Source organism: Vespa velutina, chromosome 20, assembly GCF_912470025.1.
Source record: "Vespa velutina chromosome 20, iVesVel2.1, whole genome shotgun sequence".
NCBI lineage: Eukaryota > Metazoa > Arthropoda > Insecta > Hymenoptera > Vespidae > Vespa > Vespa velutina.
The window spans coordinates 3,009,928-3,034,927 of record NC_062207.1 but is presented as its reverse complement, the minus strand read 5'-3'; the positions used below and the strand labels follow the sequence as shown (position 1 = coordinate 3,034,927).

At 35.0% G+C, this 25,000-nt stretch overlaps 1 protein-coding gene and 1 long non-coding RNA gene across 7 annotated transcripts in view; one reads left to right on the top strand and one right to left on the bottom strand.

Annotated features, from left to right (window-relative positions):
• LOC124956114 overlaps positions 1 to 3,601 on the bottom strand; it is a 12,593-nt gene extending 8,992 nt beyond the window's left edge. The window contains exons 1-2 of the long non-coding RNA XR_007103108.1: positions 2,377 to 3,601; positions 1 to 2,187 (exon numbers count right to left, since the gene is read on the bottom strand). The exon at positions 1 to 2,187 is cut by the window's left edge and continues 8,992 nt beyond it. This is a non-coding gene — a long non-coding RNA (uncharacterized LOC124956114). The remainder of the gene's footprint in view (positions 2,188 to 2,376) is intronic.
• The window catches only part of LOC124956111, a 178,293-nt gene that overhangs the window by 149,342 nt on the left and 3,951 nt on the right, over positions 1 to 25,000 (top strand). For all 6 annotated transcript variants that reach the window (XM_047511511.1, XM_047511508.1, XM_047511506.1 and 3 more), the window contains 2 exons: positions 23,968 to 24,173; positions 24,985 to 25,000. The exon at positions 24,985 to 25,000 is cut by the window's right edge and continues 276 nt beyond it. In XM_047511511.1, the coding sequence (XP_047367467.1) occupies positions 23,968 to 24,173; positions 24,985 to 25,000 (222 nt within the window). The remainder of the gene's footprint in view (positions 1 to 23,967; positions 24,174 to 24,984) is intronic.

Here is a 25,000-nt window from a genome sequence, read left to right as displayed (position 1 = left end):
GTCCGTCCGTCCGTCCATCCATCCATCCATCCCCTCCATACCATAACTTATCTATCTGTCTATCCTGTCATGCTTATCAGTCGGCAAAAAATATGTAAATTGATATTCCTCGACGCCGCATAAGCCGCTTATATCATACGTCCGATTGAATTCAGCTTGGCCAAATATGTCGGATATAGAGTACGAGATAGATAGAGAGAGAGAGAGAGAGAGAGAGAGAGAGAGAGAGAGAGGGAGGAAGGGATTCAACTGTTTTCAGTATCGACGTTTAATCTATCATTCTTTACATTGAGAGAATATATTTCACTTTCTCTCTCTCTCTCTCTCTCTCTCTCTCTCTCTCTCTCTCTATCTCTCTTTCTCTCTCTCTTTTTTTTACTCTTTTGTCCCTCTAATGCTATTTTCTGGTGATTACTCGAATCAAACGTTGATCGTTCTTTCGACTAAAAGCATGAAAATCAATGGATCGTATATCTAAAAAAAAAAATATGTATGTATATATGTGTATGTGCGTGTACATATATACATATAAAATATCGATTAATTTCGATTAATATAATAACTGTCGTAACTCGGATAAAATTGTAAAATGTTTTCTTGTTACACAAGTTCCACGCAAAATTTTATCGGAATATCATAAAAAAAAAAAGAAAAAAAAAAGATAGAAGAATACATGTATCTATCGATATATCCTATTTTCTTTCTTTTTTTTTTTTTTTTTTTTTTTCTTCTTTACTTTTTCGTTAGAAAACATAAACCGAGCAGGGCGTAGGAAGCGGAGGGAAATATCTACGCAATGAAAATTCCTAAAATATCGTTCGATGCGCGAAATCGATAAATATCCAGCGAGCACGCGCGTAAAATTCTTTTGTCGGGCGTTTGGAATCCTTAAAAAAATTCTTCCATCTTTCTGGTAAATGTAAATCGATATATATAAAAAAAAAAAGGAGAGAGAGAGAGAGAGAGAAAATAACGAGGAGAAAGCTCGATCTTTTTATAAATATTACAAACCAACAGAAAGGAAAAAAAGAAAATATGTCACGATTGTCCAAATGAAGGAATGTGAAATGAAAGGAGGAAAAAGGAAACTAAATGGAAGATAAGTAAAAAAGAAAAAAGAGAACATGATTGATGTTGTAAAAAAAAAAAAAAAAAAAAAAAAAACTTATCTAAATAATACGTTTAACATTCCATATATACGTTTAACATTCAAAGTAAATCGAACGTAAAACATATAGCATAGAGAATTCATCGATAGATCGAAAATCCTTTGACGTCGACATAAAGGGATCTAACTGCAATTGGCGATGTTCGGTAACGTGGAAGAGAAGAAAGGGATATATATGGATATACATACATCCATACATATATACATACATACATACATGTAGTCAGAACAGATAGAAACGTATAGGAGGCAGTCACGATGATTTCCATTTCCTAATCGACTTTGAGCCTGAACCGATGATTGGATCGTGAGATCCGATCGGAAACAATTTGGTATGATCGGTCAGTGCATATAGACGGCAAACTATCTCGTTCACGACGGCAAACGAGAAACAAGCAGAATGAACATCCGAGCCATCAATATTCGTAAGAGATTCACTTCGTCCTTCGATGAAACGATAGAACACAACGTATCGACGAGAGAGAGAGAGAGAGAGAGAGAGAGAGAGAGAGAGAGAGAGAGAGAAAAAGAGAATAATAAACATGGATTCAACTATCTCTCGGAATGACTAGAGGATAATAAACGAACGCTAGTTAATATTGCCAGCATATTAATTATTATCACGTTTATTCCTTTTGTTCGAATTCTCTTTCTCTCTCTCTCTCTCTCTATCTATCTCTCTCTTTCTCTCTCTTTTGCCTATCTATATATCTATATATCTATATATCTATATATCTATCTATCTATCTATCTATCTATCTATCCATCTATCGCACGTCGATGCATTTCCACATTCGATGTACACATAAATTCAAGTTCCAAGCGATGACTGCATATTCTCTCTGCTGTTCGCCTCTCGGCAGTCCGATCGTTCTCGATTGACTTATAGGCAAGCAGGCAGGCAGGCAGGCAGGCAGGCAGGCAGGCAGGCTTGGCATCACGATTATGGATGACAAGATTCACGACGATTGTTGTTTATCATTGATGGTTAACACTGTATCGTTTCGCTTCGAATATCACTATAACAATATATTGGAAATAATATAAAATTTAATAGGCAAAATATTATATATATATATATATATATATATACTCTCGTTATTTGTTTATCGTCTTTGTTACGCGTTTTTTAAAATAATATATGATATATTAGAATAAAAGAAAATGATAGAGAGCTAGTAGTAAAATTATATCCTATGTGAACGCACGAGTAAAAATATCAGATACGTAGTATTCGTCTAAAGACGTAACCAGCGCTCTCGATGTCTCAACAAATACTGATCTCTTTCTTTCTCTCTACCTATCCCCGAACGTCCTTCGTAAGTAAATCGTCACGTATACGCACACGTATCCCCCTTCCCTTTTTCTTCAATAAATCAATAAAATTTCTCACTGTGTTTATACGTTCATTGTTAACGCGCAATACGGAACGACCTTGTTTATCATTATCTATCTCGTCCCCAACAGAGGACAAAGAACTGTAGAGTCAACGTAAAACAGAGAGAGAGAAAGAGAGAGAGAGAGAGAGAGAGAGAGAAAAAGAGAGAGAAAAGAAATAAACAATGATAAGCTTTCTTTCGTCTCTCGTACGTACGCATAAAAAAAATATATACGTAGTATCTATTAATCGCTGACAACACTGTGATATGATTCATTTAAAAATAGACAAGGTAGAGAGAGAGAGAGAAAGAGAGAGGGAGATATTAACGAAATAAAAATATAAACGTACAAATAAAAATGTATTGTGTCTGTACTAATAGACAACACTGCGATGACTCATTGAAAAACAGATAGAAATAAAAAGAGAGATAGAGAGAAAGAGAAAGAAAGAAAGATACAGATAGAGGAAGAAGGAGAAAAAGAGTAATCGAATAAAAATAAAATCAACGTTGTTATACATCAGTCTAACAGTTATTCGAGACATCAGTGCTCATTAACACGACGATAAAAGTTGTATCACTCGGTGTGAATTCGGTTGTTGTTTCATTGAGTGACGCCAAAACGAGGAGGAGAAAAACCAATTAAAGCTGTGTCGCAACACGCTTGTTCGACGATCATCTTTCACGAGCGTACATTTGAACATCGATATATCCCTCTCTCTCTCTCTCTCTCTTTCTCTATCTATCTGTCTATCTATCTATCTATCTATATATCTTTCTATCTCTTTTCGTCGATCGAACAAACAATGAACGTGAAAGAGAGAAAGAGAGACAGAGAAGAACGTATAGCGAACGGAATATCATTCGTTTTCCGTTATTTATTCATCGAATCGAATCGTCTCACGCATTCCTCAACACGCCGAGAATAGTCGAGATAGGATCGACAAAATTCGATGACCCGTTCTATATCGTAGTACTATGTATACAGATATATACACACGCACGTATGCTACACACACACACACACAAACATATATATATATTTTTATATGTGTATATATATATATATATATATATATATATATATATATATTCGTGAGAGGAGCGAGTTTTCGCGTGAGAATGTCGACCGGTGCGCGTCGAAAGCTCGTTGCTTTCGTTCCAACGAACAGAAATGCACGCGCGTGCTGTACTGTCTCTTCCTCCAACACGTATCTATATAGATAGAGTACGTATCATACATATATCTACATCCATGTAAAACGATATAGAGAAAGAGAAAGAGAGAACGAGAGAGAGAGAAACGAAGAGGTACGTTGTTATCGAGCACGGTACTGTAGTTACATCTGGATGAAAATTAATCGGCTTATCTCATTGGATGCCTCGAACTACAATCTCACGTCTATCTGCTTTTCTGTAGTTTATCACAGTGTGTTTTTCGTTTATTATCGAAACTTGCCTCCTCCTCCTCCTTCTCCTCCTTCTTTTACTTTTGTCATTTTGTTTCAATGAAAGATCATTTAGAAATTAAATGAAGAATGAAAAGTGTTATAAACTGTACGTGTTATTAAACGATATGTTATAAATTATATTCCCATGATTTTCTTATGAAAATGAACATAATTTTAATTCGATTATTTTCCTCAAAATTTAACTGCGTTATGTATATGTATATATATATATATATATACATATAAAATGTTCGAATAATTAATAATAATTTCTACGTCTTTAATGTAATATATGATTATACAAACATGTGAGTATGTATGTTTATGTATATTAATACGAAAGAAGAAAAAGGAAATTTGTAAAATACTCGTGAAAAGGATTGTTGAAAGAGTGTAGTTAATGGAAGGTAATTATTTCTGAATTAAGCAGCTCGTAAAAGATTAAAGCTTGGCCAATAATAGTTCGGTACTTTCAAGGGCTATCTATCTATATCTACGTGTGTATTTTCTTTGTTGCGATATTTCCGTTTCAGCGAGTTCTAAAATGCACGACATCGGTAATCATAAAAATCTTGAAAGAAAATCTTATCGCGACGTTCTCGAGATATCATGTCGAGGATAAGAAATTCTTTCGTTGCCATTGAAAACTTCTTTTTCCTTCGGCAAATAATTTAATTCAATCGGACAAATCATATCGTTCGATATTTTTATTGCGTTGAATGATTGATTAAAAAAAAAAGAAAATAAAAAAAAGAAAGAAGAAAAAAAAAACAGGGAGAAAAAATATCATTGAAATATTTCCATAGGATTGATAATTATTGAAATTAAATAGGATATTATGTAATTCGTAAATCTGGAATCGATTTAATACGATGAAAAAAAAAAAAAGAAAAAAAAAGAAAAGAAACAAGGAAAGAAAAAAGAAAATGAAGAGAGAAAAAATAATTTCCATATGATTATCAAGAGGAAATCGAGAGAATTCTATAGGATAGATGGTATAAAATTAATTAAATCGATTCGATTCGTAAAAGAGAACACTCGAATCGAATATCACGCGAGGGGAATTATGTAAGTACCCCCGTTATTACAGTTGAGTGGTGGTGCGAGAGAAAGTGGGGAAATTAATACGATAAATCAAAGTAAGAAAGGAAAGAAGAGATGGACCGGTGGGAGAGGAAAGGAGGAGAGAAAAGACAAAGGGTTAAGAGCTATGATAGCGAAAGGAGCCACACTCTAGTAGAGGATACCATTGGGGAGTCTACCCGTCTGTTTGTAGTAAAAGATAATGAAACCAATTAAATCCGAGATGGAGAATACGCTTATTGTTGTTTCTACGTGTACCGTCATTACGTTTTCTACCTATTGTATATTTATTTTTTAATTTCAATAGAAGAACACACGAGAGAGAAAGAAAGAATGAGAGAAAGAGAGAAGTAGAGAAAATTGTAAGGAACGCAAGATTTGTACGATAGAATTATCTTTTTTTTTGTTTTTTTTTTTGTTTTTTTTGTTTTTTTTTTTTTTCTTATAATATAGAAAGAGAGGGAGAATAAGAAAGAGGGAATAAGGCAGATGTATATGTATATATATATATATAGAAAAGATCGAACAACATGATTATAGTCTCATCCGTTCTATCATCGTTCCTTCGGGTTGATTCCTCCTTTGTTCTTAATTAACTCTTTTAATTTCCGATTCACCGTTTATCTTAATTCCTTCGTTCTTATTCCTTTGACTAGATCTCTTCGTAGAGTTCGTTAACGAATTGTTATCTTTAGTCTTTATCAAAGCACATTCTCTCTCTCTCTCTCTCTCTTTCTCTTTTTACACGCATAGATATACATACATACATGCACACATACATATGTATGTATCTATATAAGTAGATATATATATATATATATACCCTTATTGTTAAAACCTTATATTTCATTTTCATTAAATATTACTTTCATTTCTATACGATATATATTTATATAGGTTTGCCCTTAAATGTCTTATATACGGGAATAGATAGATCCACTTTAAGGTCCGACATAGAACGACACAATTGCACTTAACATGGGGCTAGAAACTAGGAATGAGTTTGTTTTGTCAGGATGCGAGTGACGTCCTGTAGCTAACGCGTTTCCCTGGCTATACCTTGTACATCTAACTTGTCGTTTCTATAGAAAGATTGTTCACCGAGTGATAACGCCGTCGCGAGCATACAAACTTTACCCATCCTCCACCTTTACCTCGACCTCCACCTCTTTTCTCATCCCCACTTCCTCCTCACTCTGTCCCATCCCTGGTTTTAATTATATTTAACCCCCGATGGCTATTATGACAGTGTCTCTTCTATCTATTCGCAAGATAAAACAACGAGTTTAAAAGGTATCTTAGAGATTCTTCTGTTCTGTATTTTTGCTTTTTTTTTTGTTTGTTTTTTTTTAGGATTTCCTCTAACTTTATTTAATATGATATAATGAGTGAGTTGAAACAATATTTTATTATCATTAGAATCGATTTCACAAATTGTTTATTAATATTTCTTAAACGTTTTACTTGAATGTCGCTATTTTATTTTGAATAAAATAGTAAAAGTAATCTTTTGTAATGTAAGGATACGTAACGTAGAATAAATGATGGTTATTATTTTATGAAAAAAATTTCTGATTTTTCGTCTGTCTTCTTTCTCTCTCTCCCTCTCTCTCTTTCTCTCTATCTATCTCTCTATCATGCACTTTAATCAGAGAATACAGAAGCGAGCAAGATTTGTCCTACGGAAAGCTTCATCTCTCTTCCACAATATCTCTAACGAAGCACATGTAATAGAGAACTTTGTTATGGATACTAATGGATATCTAATAATCCGCCTTTCCTAAGTTTCTAATTACACGTTAGAATACACGAATTAGAAGATGTACAATTATGTGAATACATGTTCGAAATGATTTCTTTTTTATGCGAATCTGATGAAGTGAGGAAAAAAAAGACGTTAAAAGAAGAAAAAAAAGAATACAAATAATAAAAAAAAAAAAAAATATATATATATATATATATAAGACGAATACAAGATTGTACGAGTACTCGTCGTGCTTTTAAAAAAAAAAAAAGAGCAGTCTCTCTCTCTCTCTCTCTCTCTCTCTCTTTCTCTCTTACAACGACGATCGACGGGGAAATGGTGGCGAAGGTAAGCGGTATACCGTAGCAGCACAAACTCTGCGGTCAAAAGTAATTCCAGTTGATGGAAAAAAACGCGTCCGTGCCTTACTCGATGGCAACGAATTAAATGGCGTATTCCGTGCATACCCGACTACAGATTGGAAAATTCGCGATGCTCGACGCGCGCTGTACATTTTTCAGCTGGTGTCAAATACACTGTCGGCGTAGGTAAAGCGTAAAAAAAAGAAAAAAAAAGAAAAAAAGAAAAAAAAAAAGAAAGAAAAAAGAAGAAGAAAAAAAAGAAAAAAGAGATAGATAGATAGATAGATAGATAGATAGATAGATGAATGGATGGATGGATGGATGGATGGTTGGATGGATGGGACGGATGGGGAGAGAAAAGAGATATACACAGATAGAGAGATATATAGTGGAAAAAGCTAGGGATAAATCGAATTTTGCATCGGCTACAAAATGATTCGTCCAACGAAATATCGCGTTTACCGTGCTTTCGAAACTTTAGCAAAATTCAACGCTCATCCCTCTCTCCACCCTTCAAAAAAAAAAAAAATATCCATACCCTTTTCAATTGTTTCAACTTCATTTTTATATTTAGTTATATATAGTTGTTTTCTTTCTCTCTTTCTCTCTCCCTCTCTCTCTCTCTCTCTCTCTCTCTCTTTCTCTCTCTCTCTCTCTCTGTCCGTATAATATTTTCTTTCAAAGTAGATTGAAAAAAAGGAAAAAAGAAAAAAAAAGAAAAAGGATAAAACAATCTTGCACCGTATATAAATTTTTTTTTCGAAAATAATTCATTGTTTCTTGTGGTTAACGAGACTACAAAGAGAAATTTTCTCTCTCGTTGCTTTTTTTAAAAGCTAGGTAGGTAAAGTTATGTATCACAAAATCCTGTAAATAGGAAATTCGTAAAGTGTGCATTGGCCGTGAAACGATAACAGAACGTTGGGTGAGAATACTTGAAACATCGGTTAGACGAAATATGAAGAGCATAAGAGCAAGAGAGAGAGAGAGAGAGAGTGAGAGAGAGAGACATTAAAAAAAAAAAAAGAAAAAAAAGAAAAGCAAGAAAAATAAAGAAAAAAAATGACGGAACACGTGCGGTGTGTTAAATCGAGAATATTCGTGCGGATAAACTAAATCGAACTCTCGTAATTCTTTTCCATTCGTGGGAAAAAAAAAAAATAGAAAAAACAGAAAAAGAAAATAAATGATTTATATCCGGGAAATATATATATATATATATATATATATATATATATATATATATATATATATATATTCTTCCGCTTATTCAATCATAGTGGATGTAATAGAAAAAAAAAAAAAAAAGAAAGAGTAATTAAGTAAATTTATTTTTCCCATTTCTTTTCATTCTCTTCTTTTCCTTTCCTATTTCTTCCTTTTTCATTTTTTTCGTCGTTTGTCTGTTTCTTTTTTCTTTTCTTTTCCTCTTTATTTATTTATTCTTCGTTCACTTTGATTGTTTCTTTTTGATTTTTGTTTCTTTTTCCTTTTTCTTTCTTTTTCTTTTTTTTCTTTTCTTTTTTTTTTTTTTGTTTTTTTTTCCTACAACGCGATCAATCGCGAAAAAGCAAAGCCATTTGTCTCGTCATTATTGTATACGTGCAAATGCAAACGCAGTTAAGCTTTTCCTGTCTCGTTATCTTCGGAGCCTTAATTAAATTCCAAGCTACCGAAAGCGATGGGTATCTCGTGAATCTGCGTTCGTTCGACTGGGTATACTTTGTGTCGTACGAGAAAAAAAATTCTCTCTATATAGATAGTAACGATTTCACTAGGAATTCGAAACGCTTCGTGAGAGTTATACGTGGCAATGCACACGTACAATTTCGTGTAGATAGTTGTGTAGTATATATATTGTGTGTTTGTGTGTATATATATATATATATATATATATACACACGTATATGTATATGTACATATACGTGTCATAGGAGGAAGCTCCGATTTTCAAATAACTCGGTGCAACGATTCTTTTTTTTTTTTTTGCTTTTCTTTTTTTTTGTCATTCTTTTTTACACTCTTTTTTTTATTTATTTATTTATTTTTTTTTTTTTTTTTTTTTCCTTACACATACACCCATACGAAAGAACTTATTTGCTTCGTACGAACAAACGGGTGGTGGGGGGATGGGGGAGTGAACAACTTGTGCATTTGTTTCAAACGAAAGCTCTTTACGATCACTGCGCAACTTTACTAACGCAAGCGCAAGAACCTATCTCGTGTTCCTCGATATATCGAACCATTACCTCTCTACATTTCTTTAGCTTTCTCATGAACGCAAAAATAGGAAAGATTTTCAAGGAGGTTACGTCATTAATAGAAAATCTGCTCGATCATTTCCTTCGGACATTTCATTCAACTTACTATTCGGCCTTCTATACGGTTTTAAGCTCTTGAATTTTTATTTCTTTTTTTTATAATCTCTCTACCTTTTTTTTCTTTTTCATTTTCTTTTCATTCATTCATTCATTCATTCATTCATTCATTCATTCATTCATTCATTCATTCACTTCCCGGAAATACTTCAAGTTTTAATAAAACTATTAAAAGATTTGTCCAATTAATAATTACATTTTGGTAAATAAATCTATTCGTTCGAGGTTATTTTATGAGAGAATCTTTTAAAAAGGAAGATATGGCAGATGGAATTTGTCAAGACGTAAATCTCAAAGGAAATATGTATTTAGAAAATGAAAAATAAATCCTTATCGAGAAAGTTTAGATTCGTTTTCCCACTTATATGTGTATAGAAATCAGATGGCTGGGAAAAGTCTTCTTGTTAAATAAATTGCAACATTTCGATATACCATTTTCCATGCTTTTCACATTTCAGAAGGGAAGAAAAGATTCCAATGGTGGCCTCTGAAGTGTACATGCACCTTTCATGCACCACTTGCAGATGTTGCTAGAAGGGCTTTACGTACTTACTCATGAATATACATACATACAAATATATATATATATATATGTGTGTGTGTGTGCGTGTGTATACGTACATACTTGCATATGTACCTGTATGCCTCGTTATGTAGAGCTACAAATATCTTCTTTAGACGTATACGGACGAGTAAGCGAAGATGCCTCGAAGGTTTAAAGGCCTCAGGCTAAACAGAGTGGATTACACTTAAAGATGAAAGATCTATTCGACCTATATACATGTGTACGTATGCATATATGTACGTGCGTGTGTGTATATATATATATATATATATATATATATATATAAATAATATGTCCGGTGTAAAGATATAAAAGCAACCCTTTGGATAGAGGGATTTATAGGTTCTCTCCTGCGAATTACGATTTAAACCAATGGGATGACGTATGATCTTTTGCACTATCCCGATCAAAAATGAAAGAGAAGATCAAAGCTAAGTGAAAATGAGTGGTTGGTTATTAAGAATGATGAATGGATTCCGAGATTATTGATGTCGATTCACTCATTTTGAAATAGTAAGAAATGTTCGTGCTGTCAATAAATTTCATTTCTATCTTTCTCTTCCTATCTATCTCTCTCTTCGTCTTTTGGCATCGCTGTTAGTCGTTTCAAACCGGAAACAAAGTTTAAACCATATTCAAGGAGAACGTCGGTAGAGTTTTGGGATGACATCGAGTAAATTCGGTCTGGCTGAAACTTGTTCTAGCTACTATCTCGATACATTCTGCCAGGATCACGGTTCGATCCGTCCCATGAGACACGTTTGTGTGTTGGTAGCGTGAAAAAGGTTCGACGCTGAAGTTTAGTACATTGGTAAGGGATGAAGTGGAGAAGAGGTTTTGAAAGAAATAAGAGAAGATGGGGTGGGTGGTGGTTACCCATCTACTACCACTACCATCACAGTCACTACCATTACCACCACTACCATATAACCGCTACTATAGCTATCACCACCACCCACAAGTGGTTTGACAAGAGGCTCGAATAAATGTTCGACTTGGTTCTACTAGGAAAAGACGAAAACGAAATCTTCTCTGAATATGCGTCTATCTATCTATATCCAATGTATTCGTATTATCCAACCACCGCGTTTGGCGACACTTCCGGCAAGTTTCAACTATCGATCGATAGAGCCCTGGGTTTACTTAGAAAACCCTGTTACTTTGGCTTTCGCCACTTTCCATTAAAATCTTTCACGAACTTTCCATCGAACTCAATGCTAACTAGACACACGAGCGAGCGAGAGCGAATTAAAATTTTGAATTTGCTTGCGGATAAAGTATGTTAAACGAAGACAGAGAGTGAGAGAGAGAGAGAGAGAGAGAGAGAGAAAGACGGATACAAAGATAGAAATAGAGATGTCAATTGGAACTCTGAGAAATTGGAGAACTTAGTTATGCAAGTATTTCATGCTCTTTTAATATATAACGATTCGATTAAAAAAAAAAAAAAAATTCAATGAGAATATCCGATGAATAATTTAGAAATACTTTCTCTGATCTTTCTTTTTTCTTTTCTTTCTCTTTTTTTTTTTTTTTTTTTTTTTTTTTTGTTCACAACGATTTAAAAATTTTTAATAATAATAAGCTTTATATTATATCTCACGGGTAATCACTCGACTCTATGTCGAATCTCTTAAAGTCTCGTTTATCCTTAAAACAAAAAGAGGTAAATAATCATGAATGAGAAAGTAACAATTAATTAAGATATTTACGTGTTATTCCCATTACTGTCATCGTCAAAGAATTTCTTTCATTCTCAACGTTCGTACCCAACGTTTATTGTCCCCGGGCAATCTCCGGAGATTCAGGAAATAAAATCCCTGAGATGATCCGGAACAGAGCCGTAACTAGGTACAAAGGGTACCCAGGTCATTGGATTTACGAGTGGATATTATGCAGATGATATCTGCATTAAATGCAGCTATGTTTGCTCTCTCTCTCTCTCTCTCTCTCTCTCTCTTTCTTTTTCATTGATTCTGCGTTGTACTAGATAAAAAGAAAGAAAGAAAGAAAACGTAAAACGTGCACAAACATAAAGATTCGAGAACCAGTAGTATATCCCTTTTAACATTCTTTAACAATATTACAACATACTCGTTCAGATTTTTATATATTTATTTATATAATATGTATGTGCGTATGTGTGTGTGTTTGTGTGCGTGTGTATATAAATAGATATATAAAAAATGGGTCGACTATCGGCAGCTTCGATGGAATTGCAGTAGAGCGGTGTCGTACGGTAAATAACCAAGTGCCAGGTTTTCGCCAGCGTGCTCAGCTATTTAATTATGCTCTTGCAAATATTTCGTCATTAGCGAGGGAACATCGTTAACGCATACAACAGACCAAGCTCGAGAGGTTTCCTGTCCGCGACGTTTAATATACTTCACCCATTATTCGCTCTTTGTTCGATTTCATCGACGACGACGACGACGACGACAACGACAAAGACAACGACAACGATGTACATACATATGTTCACTCTTTAATCTTTTTAATCTTCCTTCTTCTTTTATTAATGTGACACATACATTTTCTTTTTCTTTTACTTTTTCTTTTTTTTTTTTCTTTTTTTTTTTTTTTCTTTTTTATATAACATTGAAACAAAAATATATGCGCGGTATGTGTCCATGGTTATTATTTATTGTAAAATACGATAAGTATTATTATTGTTACAAAAAGGATCATCGGACGATCGAATTCTTGGTTGACACGTCATTTAACGATCGATGGTGCATTTCACCCTCTGATCTCTTGTTTAACGAGCATCGTTTGAGAATTATCGAACAAGAGTGCGACTGCCCCATACCATGCATCCTTGTATACCCTACATTATCGGCTTCTCTCTCTTTCTCTCTCTCTCTCTCTGTCTCTTCTACCCTCTCACTCTCGTTTATCCCCTATCTCAATCTCCCTTTTCGTACTATACTCGAGCACGATCGAGTAAATTTCTACTTCGCTGCGTATACACGGCAGATAAACGGCGGATACGTTTCGAGGAGAAAAGGCGAACGTAAGAGCAAATATTGTGACGGCCTATAAACGTATTTCGATTTTCTTTAAAGAAATTGAAAAATGACATGTGCGTGCGTGCGTGCAAATATATGTGTGCATATGTGCAAGGTAAAAAAGTTAAGGATTGATATTGATATTGAAAATAAAAAAAAAAAAAAAAAAAACAAAAAAAAGAAAAAAAGAAGAAGAAGCAAGAAGAAAAGAAAAGAAACGAACTGTTGGAAGGATGTAAATCGAAAGAAAGAAAAACGATTTACTTTAAAAGTACGAATTACTCTTTTAATTCGTTGATACGAAGAAAAAGATTAATAGGAAAAAATAGGAATTATACGACTATAGTTCCGTTATATTAATATAATATTTAATAATTACTTCTATGAAAATTTGACAAGATTGATACGCGATCGATAATGTCTAAAGAAATTCGATAATTCGATAAACGGTCGTACGAAGAGAATGGGGTTAATTAATTTCGTCATACTTTAAATTAACTTTGTTCGATTAATTTATTTTGTTTTCTCTTTTTTCTTCTTTTTTTTTTCTTTTTCTTTTTCTTTCTAATTTATATGCCCAAAGCATCAAAGAAACTTTCGTATAATCTCTCGGTTATTACCAAAATTATGATAATTATTCCGTAGTGATAAGATAAAAGAAGAAAAGAAAAAAAGAAAAAAAAAAAAAAAGAAAAGAAAGAATGAAAAAAAAAAAAAGAGAAAGAAAAATGGAAGAGAGAGATAGAAGTTGGGGAATATAGTTAGCGGAGTTGCATAGTATGCTTCCCATTCTATTTTATTATTTTCATACGAAACAATAGACGAAGCACGTAGGAACTACTCTTTAATGGTTTTATATGCGTTAATGAAGTACACTTTACTCCGTTTGTATGTATGTGTTTCGTGTGTATGTATGTATGTACGTACGTAGCGATAACACCGAATAGTCACTCTCATGCTTTTCCTATATGTTATCAATTCACCAAGATCCTACTCCATTCAGTTTTCATTTATTAAAGAATCTAAATCGCCGTTTAATAACAAAAATGTTTTATCATTTTACGAATATGTATTAGAAATCGATATTTTAAAAGCGTTAAAAAAAAAAAAGAAAAATAGAAAAAAAGGAAAAGAAACAGAAGAAAAAAATCCTTAGACCGTATCTACGATAAAAGCTCTCGAAGGCAAGGCGAAGTTTCGATCATTCAAACGAATGAGACAAAAGTCGATTGGAAAAAAACTAAAGAATGTAAATAGAAAGTCGATTGATTGAAACGAAGGAAACGTTTAGTTTCGTTCTTCTTTTCTTTTTCTTCCTTCTTGCGCAATGTTAATTGCTTTCTCTTCTTTTATATTTTTTTTGTTCTATTTTTTTTTCTATTTTTCTTTTTTTTTTTTGGAAAGGGAAAAAGATAAAAAAAGATTATTTATTCTTCTTTTTAAAATGTGTGTACGTTTTCACCAACTGTGAAAAGCAACTACCCCTGGATAATAATGCCGGAGGGTTGGTTATTCGAGACGACGAAAGGGTCTAGGGAAGAAGTATCAGCCAGAGACTTATTGGTACAGTAATTACTACTAATAGCCCCTCCCCCAACCTCCTCCTCCTCCTCCTCCTCCCTACCCTAGAGTACTGTCTGCTTGATGGTGGAATAGGGTCTATAATACATTCTCTCTCTCGTCTTACTCGCTCCAACAATTTCCCACCCCATTTTCTTAGTTTTCTATGGCCCTGGAGAGAATTCCACGTCGGTAAACATCCGGATCATAAATTTTTCCAAGCTTTCGTGGAATTTCGCGCACTCCAACGGAGGAGAGATCTTTCTCGTCTACGACACTTCATCTCTCCAACTTGGACATTAAGAGGAAGAAAGATATAAACGTTTGTCGTATCGCAAGACTGATGATGGATCGAAATAAAAAACAATAATACACGATTTCTTTATTCTTTCTTTTTTTTTTTTTTCTTTTACTTTTATGTTTATCTTCGATCAGATATGTATTTTATACTTAAACAATTGTACAGTTTTCTCTGTCGAGAATTGAATGATTGTATGAAAATATCGAACGAAGAATATATTTCAATGTATTATTTTAATACTAAAAAAAAAAAAAAAAAGAAAAAAAAAAGAAAGAAAGAAAGAAAGAAAAAGAAAGAACAAACAAAGAAACAAAAACATGACAGAGAGAATTATGCAACGAGCATTAGAGCGAAAGAAGAGGACGAAAAAAAGAAACGAAACAGATTTCGATCATTAAACTTCATTAAACTACGCGCGTGATAAATGTAACTTCGAAATTCTCGTCCCCCCCCCTCCCCTCGCCCTCTTGTTTTTCCTCAAAGAATCAAGGATTTGTCTGAGGGCGTTCATCTCCGACAAACATTTCCCATTAACACGTCCGAGAATCACCTGCGATAAGGATAAGCTTAGAGAAACGTTTAGAGTGTAAATGTAGACGCGTAGAGAACATCGAATGGGAGCAACGTGATTTATAACGTTAACGTTATCACGATCATTTTATTCATTCATTTAAGTAAATTATTCTTACAATGAAACAAAGAAATTTAAAATAAATATATATATATATATCATAAGATAAGGATTGAAATCACCGTAATAAACGTGAATTAATGAAAATAAAACTAATTATTCATCGTCAGCACCGTATTAGTAGATGATGATATCGAAAAATCGCTCGACTCGGTTATAGTTTTCGAGCAACGTCATCATCGTGCTTCAAGGAAGAGAAGTGCTTGAAGATGCAGGGCTAGCAGAAATTTGGATCCGACGGGAGAATCTTGACGATAATGCTTGACAACGGGAAGGGAGGAAACATCTAGACATAGCCGTAAAGTCGTAAGACGTTGGACGTGTAAGATGTGTTAGAGAACGTGGAAGAGAGAACCGAGGGTAAAGAGAGGAAGAAGATGGGAAAAGAGAAGCAGGACATTGAACGGCTCCCGGATGATTTACGTTAGGTGGTCCTATCAACGCTCTTATTCCTTTAGCAGGTCTACTTGATATGCTCTCTCTCTCTCTCTCTCTCTCTCTATCTCTATCTCTCTATCTCTCTATCTCTCTTTTGAAGGAAGTTTCTGGGACGAGCGTTGGCGTTCCTACGAAATAGAAACATCTTGTTGGTAGATACCCATAGCGCGGCGAGCATAAGCCAACACTCGAGATATATTTTATGATGCTACATTTCCCTGACGCTAGAGCCGGCTGTGTAGAAACAGCCACGAAGGAGTATCTCATACATCAGGGATGGTAGACTGTCTCCTCTTGGGGTTCTCCTAGCGAAGCCCCTACCCCAAAATGTCTCCTACTCCTAAATTCCTCCCTGTCTTACTCGCTCTACTCCCTCTTTCTCTCTTTCTCGCTCTCTCTCTCTCTCTCTCTCTCTCTCTCTCTCTACCCTTGTCCTACCTAACATCGGACCTGTGCTATTCATCCCAAACGCAACCCCTGTAAACTGGTGGCACCGACCTATACCAACTAACTCATTGTCGTCTCGACCCTTTCTTTTCATCCTCTTTTTCAATCCATCCTTTAAAAGCACATAGGAGGTATGTACCACGTGTGTATTCCTTGAGAAGACTTTTTATAAGGGACACTTTACGATGACGGTGTTAGATACTTTGTCAAATATCTAAAACGTTGCAGCTATAACATTAACCACTCGATCTTGACACAGACCAAGGATCTTCACGAGTTTATTCGTGAAGCTGCTGATATCATGGAATGTGTCCAAAAGAGGACACACACACACATATATATATATACTTATAACCAAGAGATTTAGGTACTCGTTAAATTCTAGTGAATAGTTGTGTACGATACAGAGAGAGAGAGAGAGAGAGAGAGAGAGAGAGAGAGAAAGAGAGGAAGAGAAAAAGGGCCGATGAATTTTCAATTTTCAACCGATATTATTAAAGTTCAGAATAATTACGTGTGTGTGTCCTTACGAAAACTTTTTTAACCTGCCTTCGAAACTTTCTTAACCTCACTGCCACTCGAAACTTTCGTTCAAGACGACGTCCTGAATATTTAATCGGTCTTTATAAGTGAAAAGGTGCTCACGGTCTCGAAAAGTTATGGCGTTTGGAATGAAATCGTTTCTTATTAAAATTCTTCATAGTTTCTTCACCTTGGCTTTTTTTTTTTCTTTCCCTTTCCCCGCCTTATAGCAAAGAGACATCGAACGAAAAAACAAGAGAAAATGTCCTTGGATCAAGTAACACGATTTATGAGAGGAACCTGGTCATCTAATGGACGTTGAGGCTTTCGATCGACATTATATTATTGTTAAATCAGCAAGATCGTAATATCCTTTTAATTATGTGCTTCGTATTTGCACCAAGTCTCGTTATTAATTTCTGGGTCTCCGTGTCGGGAGATTTGCTGTTACGACCTCGGAAGGTTGCATGTTTGGGATCCTGCAAACTCTCTCTTTGTCTCTGTCTCTCTCTCTCTCTCTCTCTCTCTCTCTCTCTCTCTCTCTGAACTCTATTTCCGTTGAAAGTGCTAGGACGAGAACGACAAGGTGTGGAGATAGAACGTGTTAGAGAGACAGACATAGGAAGAGAGAAGAGAGAAAGAGATAGGAGATAAAGAGAGAGAGAGAGAAAGAGACTTCCGCCAGGATGCGCCGTTGCACGCGCGATACGTCCGCCTAATGCCACACACAGCTCATCTTCGAAACGTTATTGCTCGCTGTCGCTATGTTTCTCTCGTCGGTTCTGCAAAGGCGAGACCTGCCGTATGCAAATTATTTTGAGTGCTAAATTAAACTACCAAAACCACGCCATGCCAGTAGAGGAGACGACGACGGGATGCCAACAACAAGCGTGATAAGTTTGCCTCCGAACAGGTTCTACGTAACCAGTGATTTTGAATTTCGAAGAAGGATCAACGACTAGTTTTCCTCATGAGAATATTTCCTTTTGTTATATGTTTGAACATTTATATATATATATATATATATATATATATAATAAGTTGTTCATTTCCAATTAATGATCAGCATTATATTAATCGTCGTAAATCGAATACGTGGATATCTATTGATATTATATATATTTCGATTCGTCGATAAATTAAACGACTTATTTTTCCCCGTTGAAAGTTGTAGAAACCGAACAAACGGATGAAACGATTTTTATCTTTCTTAACTCTAACGATATTTTCTCTTATTCCCTTCCCTCGTTATACAATCTTTACAGAGTGTACATTTTGCAAAGTCGTTTTCCCCAAGAGGAAGGCTACGTAAACCATATAGAAAAATAAGGAAAAGAGGAACAGAGAAAATAAAATGATAGGACTTGTGTGTGCGTGTATGTGGATGTATGTGTGGGAAAGGGGGTGTATTCTGGTAAAAGAAAAATAAAAGCAAGAAAGAAAACGGGAAAAAGGGGGAAAAGAGGGAACGCATGGAAAAAGCCTGTTAAAACTTGGTATACCCCAGCAGCTTGTTTGTCACACTTTGTACAGCCCGATTTCCTTCGTTTCCATGGCGTTATTTAGAAAACCGACGCCGAGCGTCGTTATCGTTTTACAGTAGCTAGCTCCAGGTGCGAACTGGTTACGACAATGTCTTTGTTGTCGTCGTCATACCGTTCGGAAGTGGAAACCTGCTCTATTATTTTTGCCGATGTAATTTTTCCTCGTTTTCCAGACAGTTTCGCCGTGCGTCTTCGTAGAAAATGCATCGTGCATTGCGGTCACCGTGTAAAATAAATAATCCGTCTTTCTGTCTATCTCTCTTTTTTGTCTCTCCTCCTCGCCCCTCTCTCTCTCTCTCTTTGTTCTTTCATTCACATCCTTTTTTTTCTCTTCCTTTCATTCTCTCTCTCTCTCTCTCTCTCTTTCTTTCTTCTTTTTTTCCTTTTTACTACCTCGTTTCGCTTCGTTTACCCATGCAGTTCGTGCCGTTTCTTTCTCGATCGGTTTACCTCGGTTGCCTGCGTTTCTTTTATATTTCGGAAGGTACGGTTTTACGAGAAAAACTTTTGTACCACAGCGGTTCTAACCATTGCGAAGAACATTTTCTAATATTCCACGGTACATGAATGATGATTAACCTGTTAACTCTGTATATATGTATATATATATATTACTAAAAATGTCTATCTACAAAGAGTTGTATGTAGCATTAAAAATTATGATATTACGAAGTATATTCGAGTAAATAGGTACTACTTATGCATATGCGGCTGTGCCTCATTTCTATAGAATTGAATTAAATTATAACGAGTTCAGAACTAAATATTATTCGTAAATATATCGAATAATACATTGAAGTTAAAAGATTTCTTCTCTATAGAATTAAGATTCTATAAAATTATTTATTCTATAACTATAGCGTGATTTATCGAGAAAGTTCTCTCGATAAGAAATTCTCGATGGTGGTGTTTAACAAATTCTAAAGAACACAGTGAACTGATGAAGCTCAGTTCTCAGGCTATATCTTTCGGTATATGCAAACCCAGTTCTCTTTACAAGTTAGTAAACTACTGCCGAAGGTATTAGAACGCGTTACATGAAGACTTGAAGTCTCTGAAAGATGCGGAAACTTAGCGTCAGGTTGATCCCCATCTACGAACAATCTTCGTCGAAATTCCTCGACTGCCATGTTAATCAGACGCAAAGAAGTTTGATTGGCTTTGAAACAAGATCGATATACGTCTCTTCGATGTACGATATCGCTTTAGGCTGTTAAGATGACGTTAATACGTTCATTGATATATGAGATTCTCTCTTTCTCTCTCTAGAGATTCATATTGACAATACTCTAATACAATATTTTATCCTTTTCATGTAGAAATGTCGTGGATACTTATATACGAAATGACAAACAACAAATAAATCAGATGCGATTAATTGGAATTAAAGAATTTTCGATCAGACATATTTTTTAAGAATTTAAAGTTTGAAAACGAACGAACGAACGAACGAACGAACGAACATACATAAAAACTAAAAGAACTAAGAAAAATAAATTAATAAATATTTTACGGATCATTGAAAAATTATTTTTCTAACCATTAAACATAAGCGTGTCGGTTTCTCTTTAGGATAATCTACTGGCATGATGCCCGACAAACTACTCTTGACGAATTGCTCTTGGTGATACAGCTGCGCCACCGGAAAGCTTCCCTTCCTCTTCACCCCAAACCCAAACCCAACCCCAATCCCTATCCCTTCTTGTTGTGCCTGCCAAATTCTCTCGAATCGTCTGTCCGTAAGATAATTCGTCGTCGTGTTTGAACGAACATAGAACTCCTTTGTCATCGACGCGATCACAAAATGGACGACAATGTTCTAAAGGCTAATAACTTTGTCTTTTCATTTGTCTGTTCGGGATATCGATTCGTTCGAATTGAATTATTGAAAATAAATTTGATAACTTTATGAGGATAACGGTGTGCTTGTTTTTTCTTTTTCCTTTTCTTTTTTTTCTTTTTTTTCTTTTATTTTTTTTTTTTTTTTTTTTTTTTTGAGAGAAAGAGAATCCAATAAAAAGAAAAAAAGAAAGAAATAAAACGGTCGAATGTAACTCGAATGATTAGCAATTTCTAATTACAGTAATGATGCTCGAGTAGAATACTCGATACCACTGACGTAAAAACAAAGGCAACTAAAAATGTAGGGAACTTTTTTGGTTTTGAAGGAAGTTCATCAGGAAATAGCTGAGATTGGATCGATACTAAATATTTGCTTTTCGTTGGTTGAGGAAAATAAAAGAGAGAGAGAGAAAAAAAAGGAAAGAAAAAAGAAAATTAACAACTTCTTTTTCTCCTCTCGCTTTATCGTATCTCGTTACTCAGATACTCAACTGAAAATTCACTTCATTCAAAGACAAATCTATATATGTATATATATATATATATATATATATATATATATTGGGAATGTAAATTTTCTATGTAATACTAATACCATACTCCCTTTGAATCGATGCAATCTTTGATCCGATGAATATTCCGTAGCACACTTTGAGTATATCTAAGTCTAATTTTATTGCATAAGTTAGAATCTTTGGAATAGTATTAGTTCTCTGATAGAAATTAAATTACCGTTGGGAAACTGAATATGATATGACGTATATTAGTCTTACGTATATTAGTTAATTAGTGGTTCGAACGGATCTCAAAGAAAATCCTTCAAAAAAAAAAAAAAAAAAAAAGACAATTACATAGATATTAATACATTATTTTTTCTTTTTTTTTTTTTCTTTTTTTTTTCGAACGAGATTATTTATTGACTTTCTCCTATTTTTTTTTCTCTTCTCTTTCATTTCCTCTTCTGATATTTTTGACATGCAACGTGAAATTTTCTATTCGAATAAAAATTGAATGATATTCGTAAAATAAAATTGACAATGCTCGGGGTTTCGATGAATGTAATGGAATGGAATATAAAATTTAATAGAGAATAGAAAGAACATTTATACTGATGCTATATCGATCAAGAGAAATCGATTTGATTCATACAAGAAAAAAAAACAAGCTTCCTTGTTTTTTCTCGACGAACAATGCTATCGAAATATAAATCCTTATTTTCAATATCCTTAGAGAACGAGCCATAATTTATATTATTGTTTTTCTTGTGCGAACACTGCGCAAAACATTTTAATATAATTTTCTTTTCCTTTCTATTTTCCTTTACCTTCAATACTTTTCATCTTTGTAATTCAATTCAATTTCAAAATAATTTTCGAACCTGTACGATAATCGACAAGGTTTCGAAAATCCATTGGGATCGATCTATCGAGAATCGTTTATCTCTCTCTCTCTCTCTCTCTCTCTCTCTCTCTCTCTCTCTCTCTTTCTTTCTCTACTTACTTTATATATTCAAGAGTAACTCCTTACCTAAGTACATAAATGTGTAAAATAGATAAGAGAGAGAGAGAGAGAGAGAGAGAGTAACGTTAGCTTTAGTTTCATAGTAGACCAAAGGAAAGCGATTGCTTTTGGTAAAGCTACTTTTCAAGTAACGATAAGAGAAATTCGATACTTTCCGTCGATTTAATCGAACTTATGAAATCGGAAAGTACGAAGTAAACTCGGAAGTCACTTCTACGTGTTCGCCGTTCTCCTTGCCACTTTGATCGGTTAAATTCTTTACTTTAAGTACTATACCTTACAGTAAGTTTTACAGATGTCAATTCGAAACTATAAAACTCATTTTAGCTTGTACCGCACACACACACACACACACACATATACACGCGCGCGCGCGCGCGTATATCATCGAGATATGTCTCAACCTAAAATTCTCGAATCGATACAATAAAGTATCGATTTACGTTATGTGATTTATCGAGATCCTAACGACCAACACACGAATGTTTTTACTTCGATATTTTTCAAATAAAAGTTATAAAGAGAGAGAGAGAGAGAGAGAGAGAGAACGAAACTACGTTTTATTTTAAAAGATATCGATGAACAGCTGTTAAAGAGAAAGAGATATAAACAAGTTCTCGACATTGTAGTCACTTTTTCTCGTCACTTTAGTGCAGCTGCTGTTGTTGTTACAATAAAGAAAAAAAAAAAAAAAAAAAAAAAAAAAAAAGAAAAAAGAGAGAAATATAATATTAACCGTTTGCATCGTGTATAGAAAGATAGACAGAGAGTAAGAGAGAGAGAGAGAGAGAGAGAGAGAAAGAGAGAGCCTTGGCTCTGAAGCAATAAAAGTCAGATCGACGATTCGATGTGGAACAAACAAATGGTAAGAGATAATGGCCGGCAAAAGGGCCAGGTCCCGCGTCGTGGACGATAAGGCGAAACGACAGTGACGAATAGGCGTTCCCCGATTCTGCTGGGCTTCCACGGCCGCAATTCCACGAGCAATGTGCATTGGAAGCTGGAAAGAGAAAGAAGGGAGAAGAAAGAGAGAGAGAGAGAGAGAGAGAGAGAGAGTAAGAGAGACTACTATCATACGCTGTCCAGAGCAATTTCAATGGACGATCCATTATCTTAAGCGGCGTTGATCAATCGATGCGCTCTCGACTCTCGCATCTGGACAGATAGCTTTTCTTTGCCATCCCCCCATTTCTAGTCAATATGTGGTAGTAGCTGCCTACTATAGTTTTCTTTTTTATTTTGGTCCCTTCTCTCCTTTCACCACTTTTTTATCGCAAGGCACATAACTTCTTTTCGTTTGTTCCGATTTAGACCACTTAGGATCCATTCCCTGGATTAATCTGCCCCTTAGAGATCTTTATCGTGGAAAAAAGAAGAGAAGAATTTTTGAGATATCTTTTGATATTATTTATTAAAAGATACTAGTTGTTTGAGATATTAACATATACAAAAAAAAATCTTATGATAGAAATACGTATATTGTGTTAATAAAAGTGTTGACGTATAAAATGAAATGATGACAGCGTATAAGATTGCAGATATCGATAAATCGTAGGAACTTTTATATATTCGATACGATTTGAATGATATCGACGTTAGAAATCGAAACTAGTGTTACATTATTTGCTTGTAGATACATACATCCATGCATACGTATGCGGTTAAATTCCTCGTTACGCGTACGACCTGATTACCATGAATAAACATAACAGCATCCCGTGCCCATTGGCTTTCATGTAACTACTATAATTCACATGATGGTAACATAAATTAACTAGGCATAAAGTACCCAAATGCATCATAGTTCCTCTTCGATTCGATATAATCAGTTAATTATATCGTGTCAGATTGGTCTGATTATTTTACGATGAAGAAAAATGAAAAAGGAAAAAAGTAAGAATAAAGACAAATAAAGAAGAAAAATAAATAAAAATAATCCGTATATATTATTATATTTTTCTAGGCTGTGGCAGTATAGCACCTAAGTCAACGTGGGGTAAACTTGCCACCATGGGTTACGCCAGTCTAGGTATACCCTTGACGATAGTCTACTTGTCAAATGCCGGAGGTCTGTTGTCCAGGTGCGCCAGGGGTGTTTTTACCCGGGCTCTTTGTTGCTGCCTTTGTTCGAACTGCGGCTATTGTTGTTACGACGAGAGACGAATGCAGGTGAGTACTTTGCGGATGTCTCTATGCGTCTACTCTCTTTCTTTCTTTCTTTCTTTCCTTCTGCCTTTCTTTCTTTCTCTCTTTTCCCTCCCCCTCCTTCCTCCCTTCCTCCCTCTTTCTATCTCTCTCCCTCTCTCTCTCTCTCTCTCTCTCTCTCTCTCTCTCTCTCTCTCTCTCTCCCCACAACCTCTCTTCTCCGTCTCTTTTATACTGCATGCTTGTTAAATTCTTCAACGAACCACGTACGCGATAAATTGGTTTCAGTAGCATTTCTCGAGGTCCAACTCGAAATAGTCAAAATGAAAGAAGTAAATAACGTGACTCTCCGCCAGCCCTCCCCCTCCCTCCGAAGAATATTTTTCTTGGAATTTTGTATTTTTATCTTTCTTTCCATCCCTCCCTAACCAATCCCACCCACCTATCCTCGCTCGCTCGACATCTCTTCGAATACGGGATAAGAGAAAAGGGAGGAAGAGATTGGTCGGGAGGGAGAGGGGATTGAATTTATCGACGAAAGCAATCGAGCAGAGAACTTGAAATGGCCAAAAGAATGATGATGGGGGTTTAGGGGAGGGTAACTTACTTTGGAAAAACCATCGAAACGATCGGGTCGATTATTTCCTTCTACGATTCTGATTTGAAAATCGTTCTTGGTGACTTAAACGACGACAGGTGTTCGATATCGCTTTAGAAAATTCTTTACTGCTTCGTAACGTTTCGTGTTCCTTTACCTCAAACCTCTGTTCCCTCCACACTCGATCCCAATCCTACGTCAAAGTTTCCTTGTTGTTTATTTCGTAAATTCGCCTAGGAGAAAGAGAGACGTA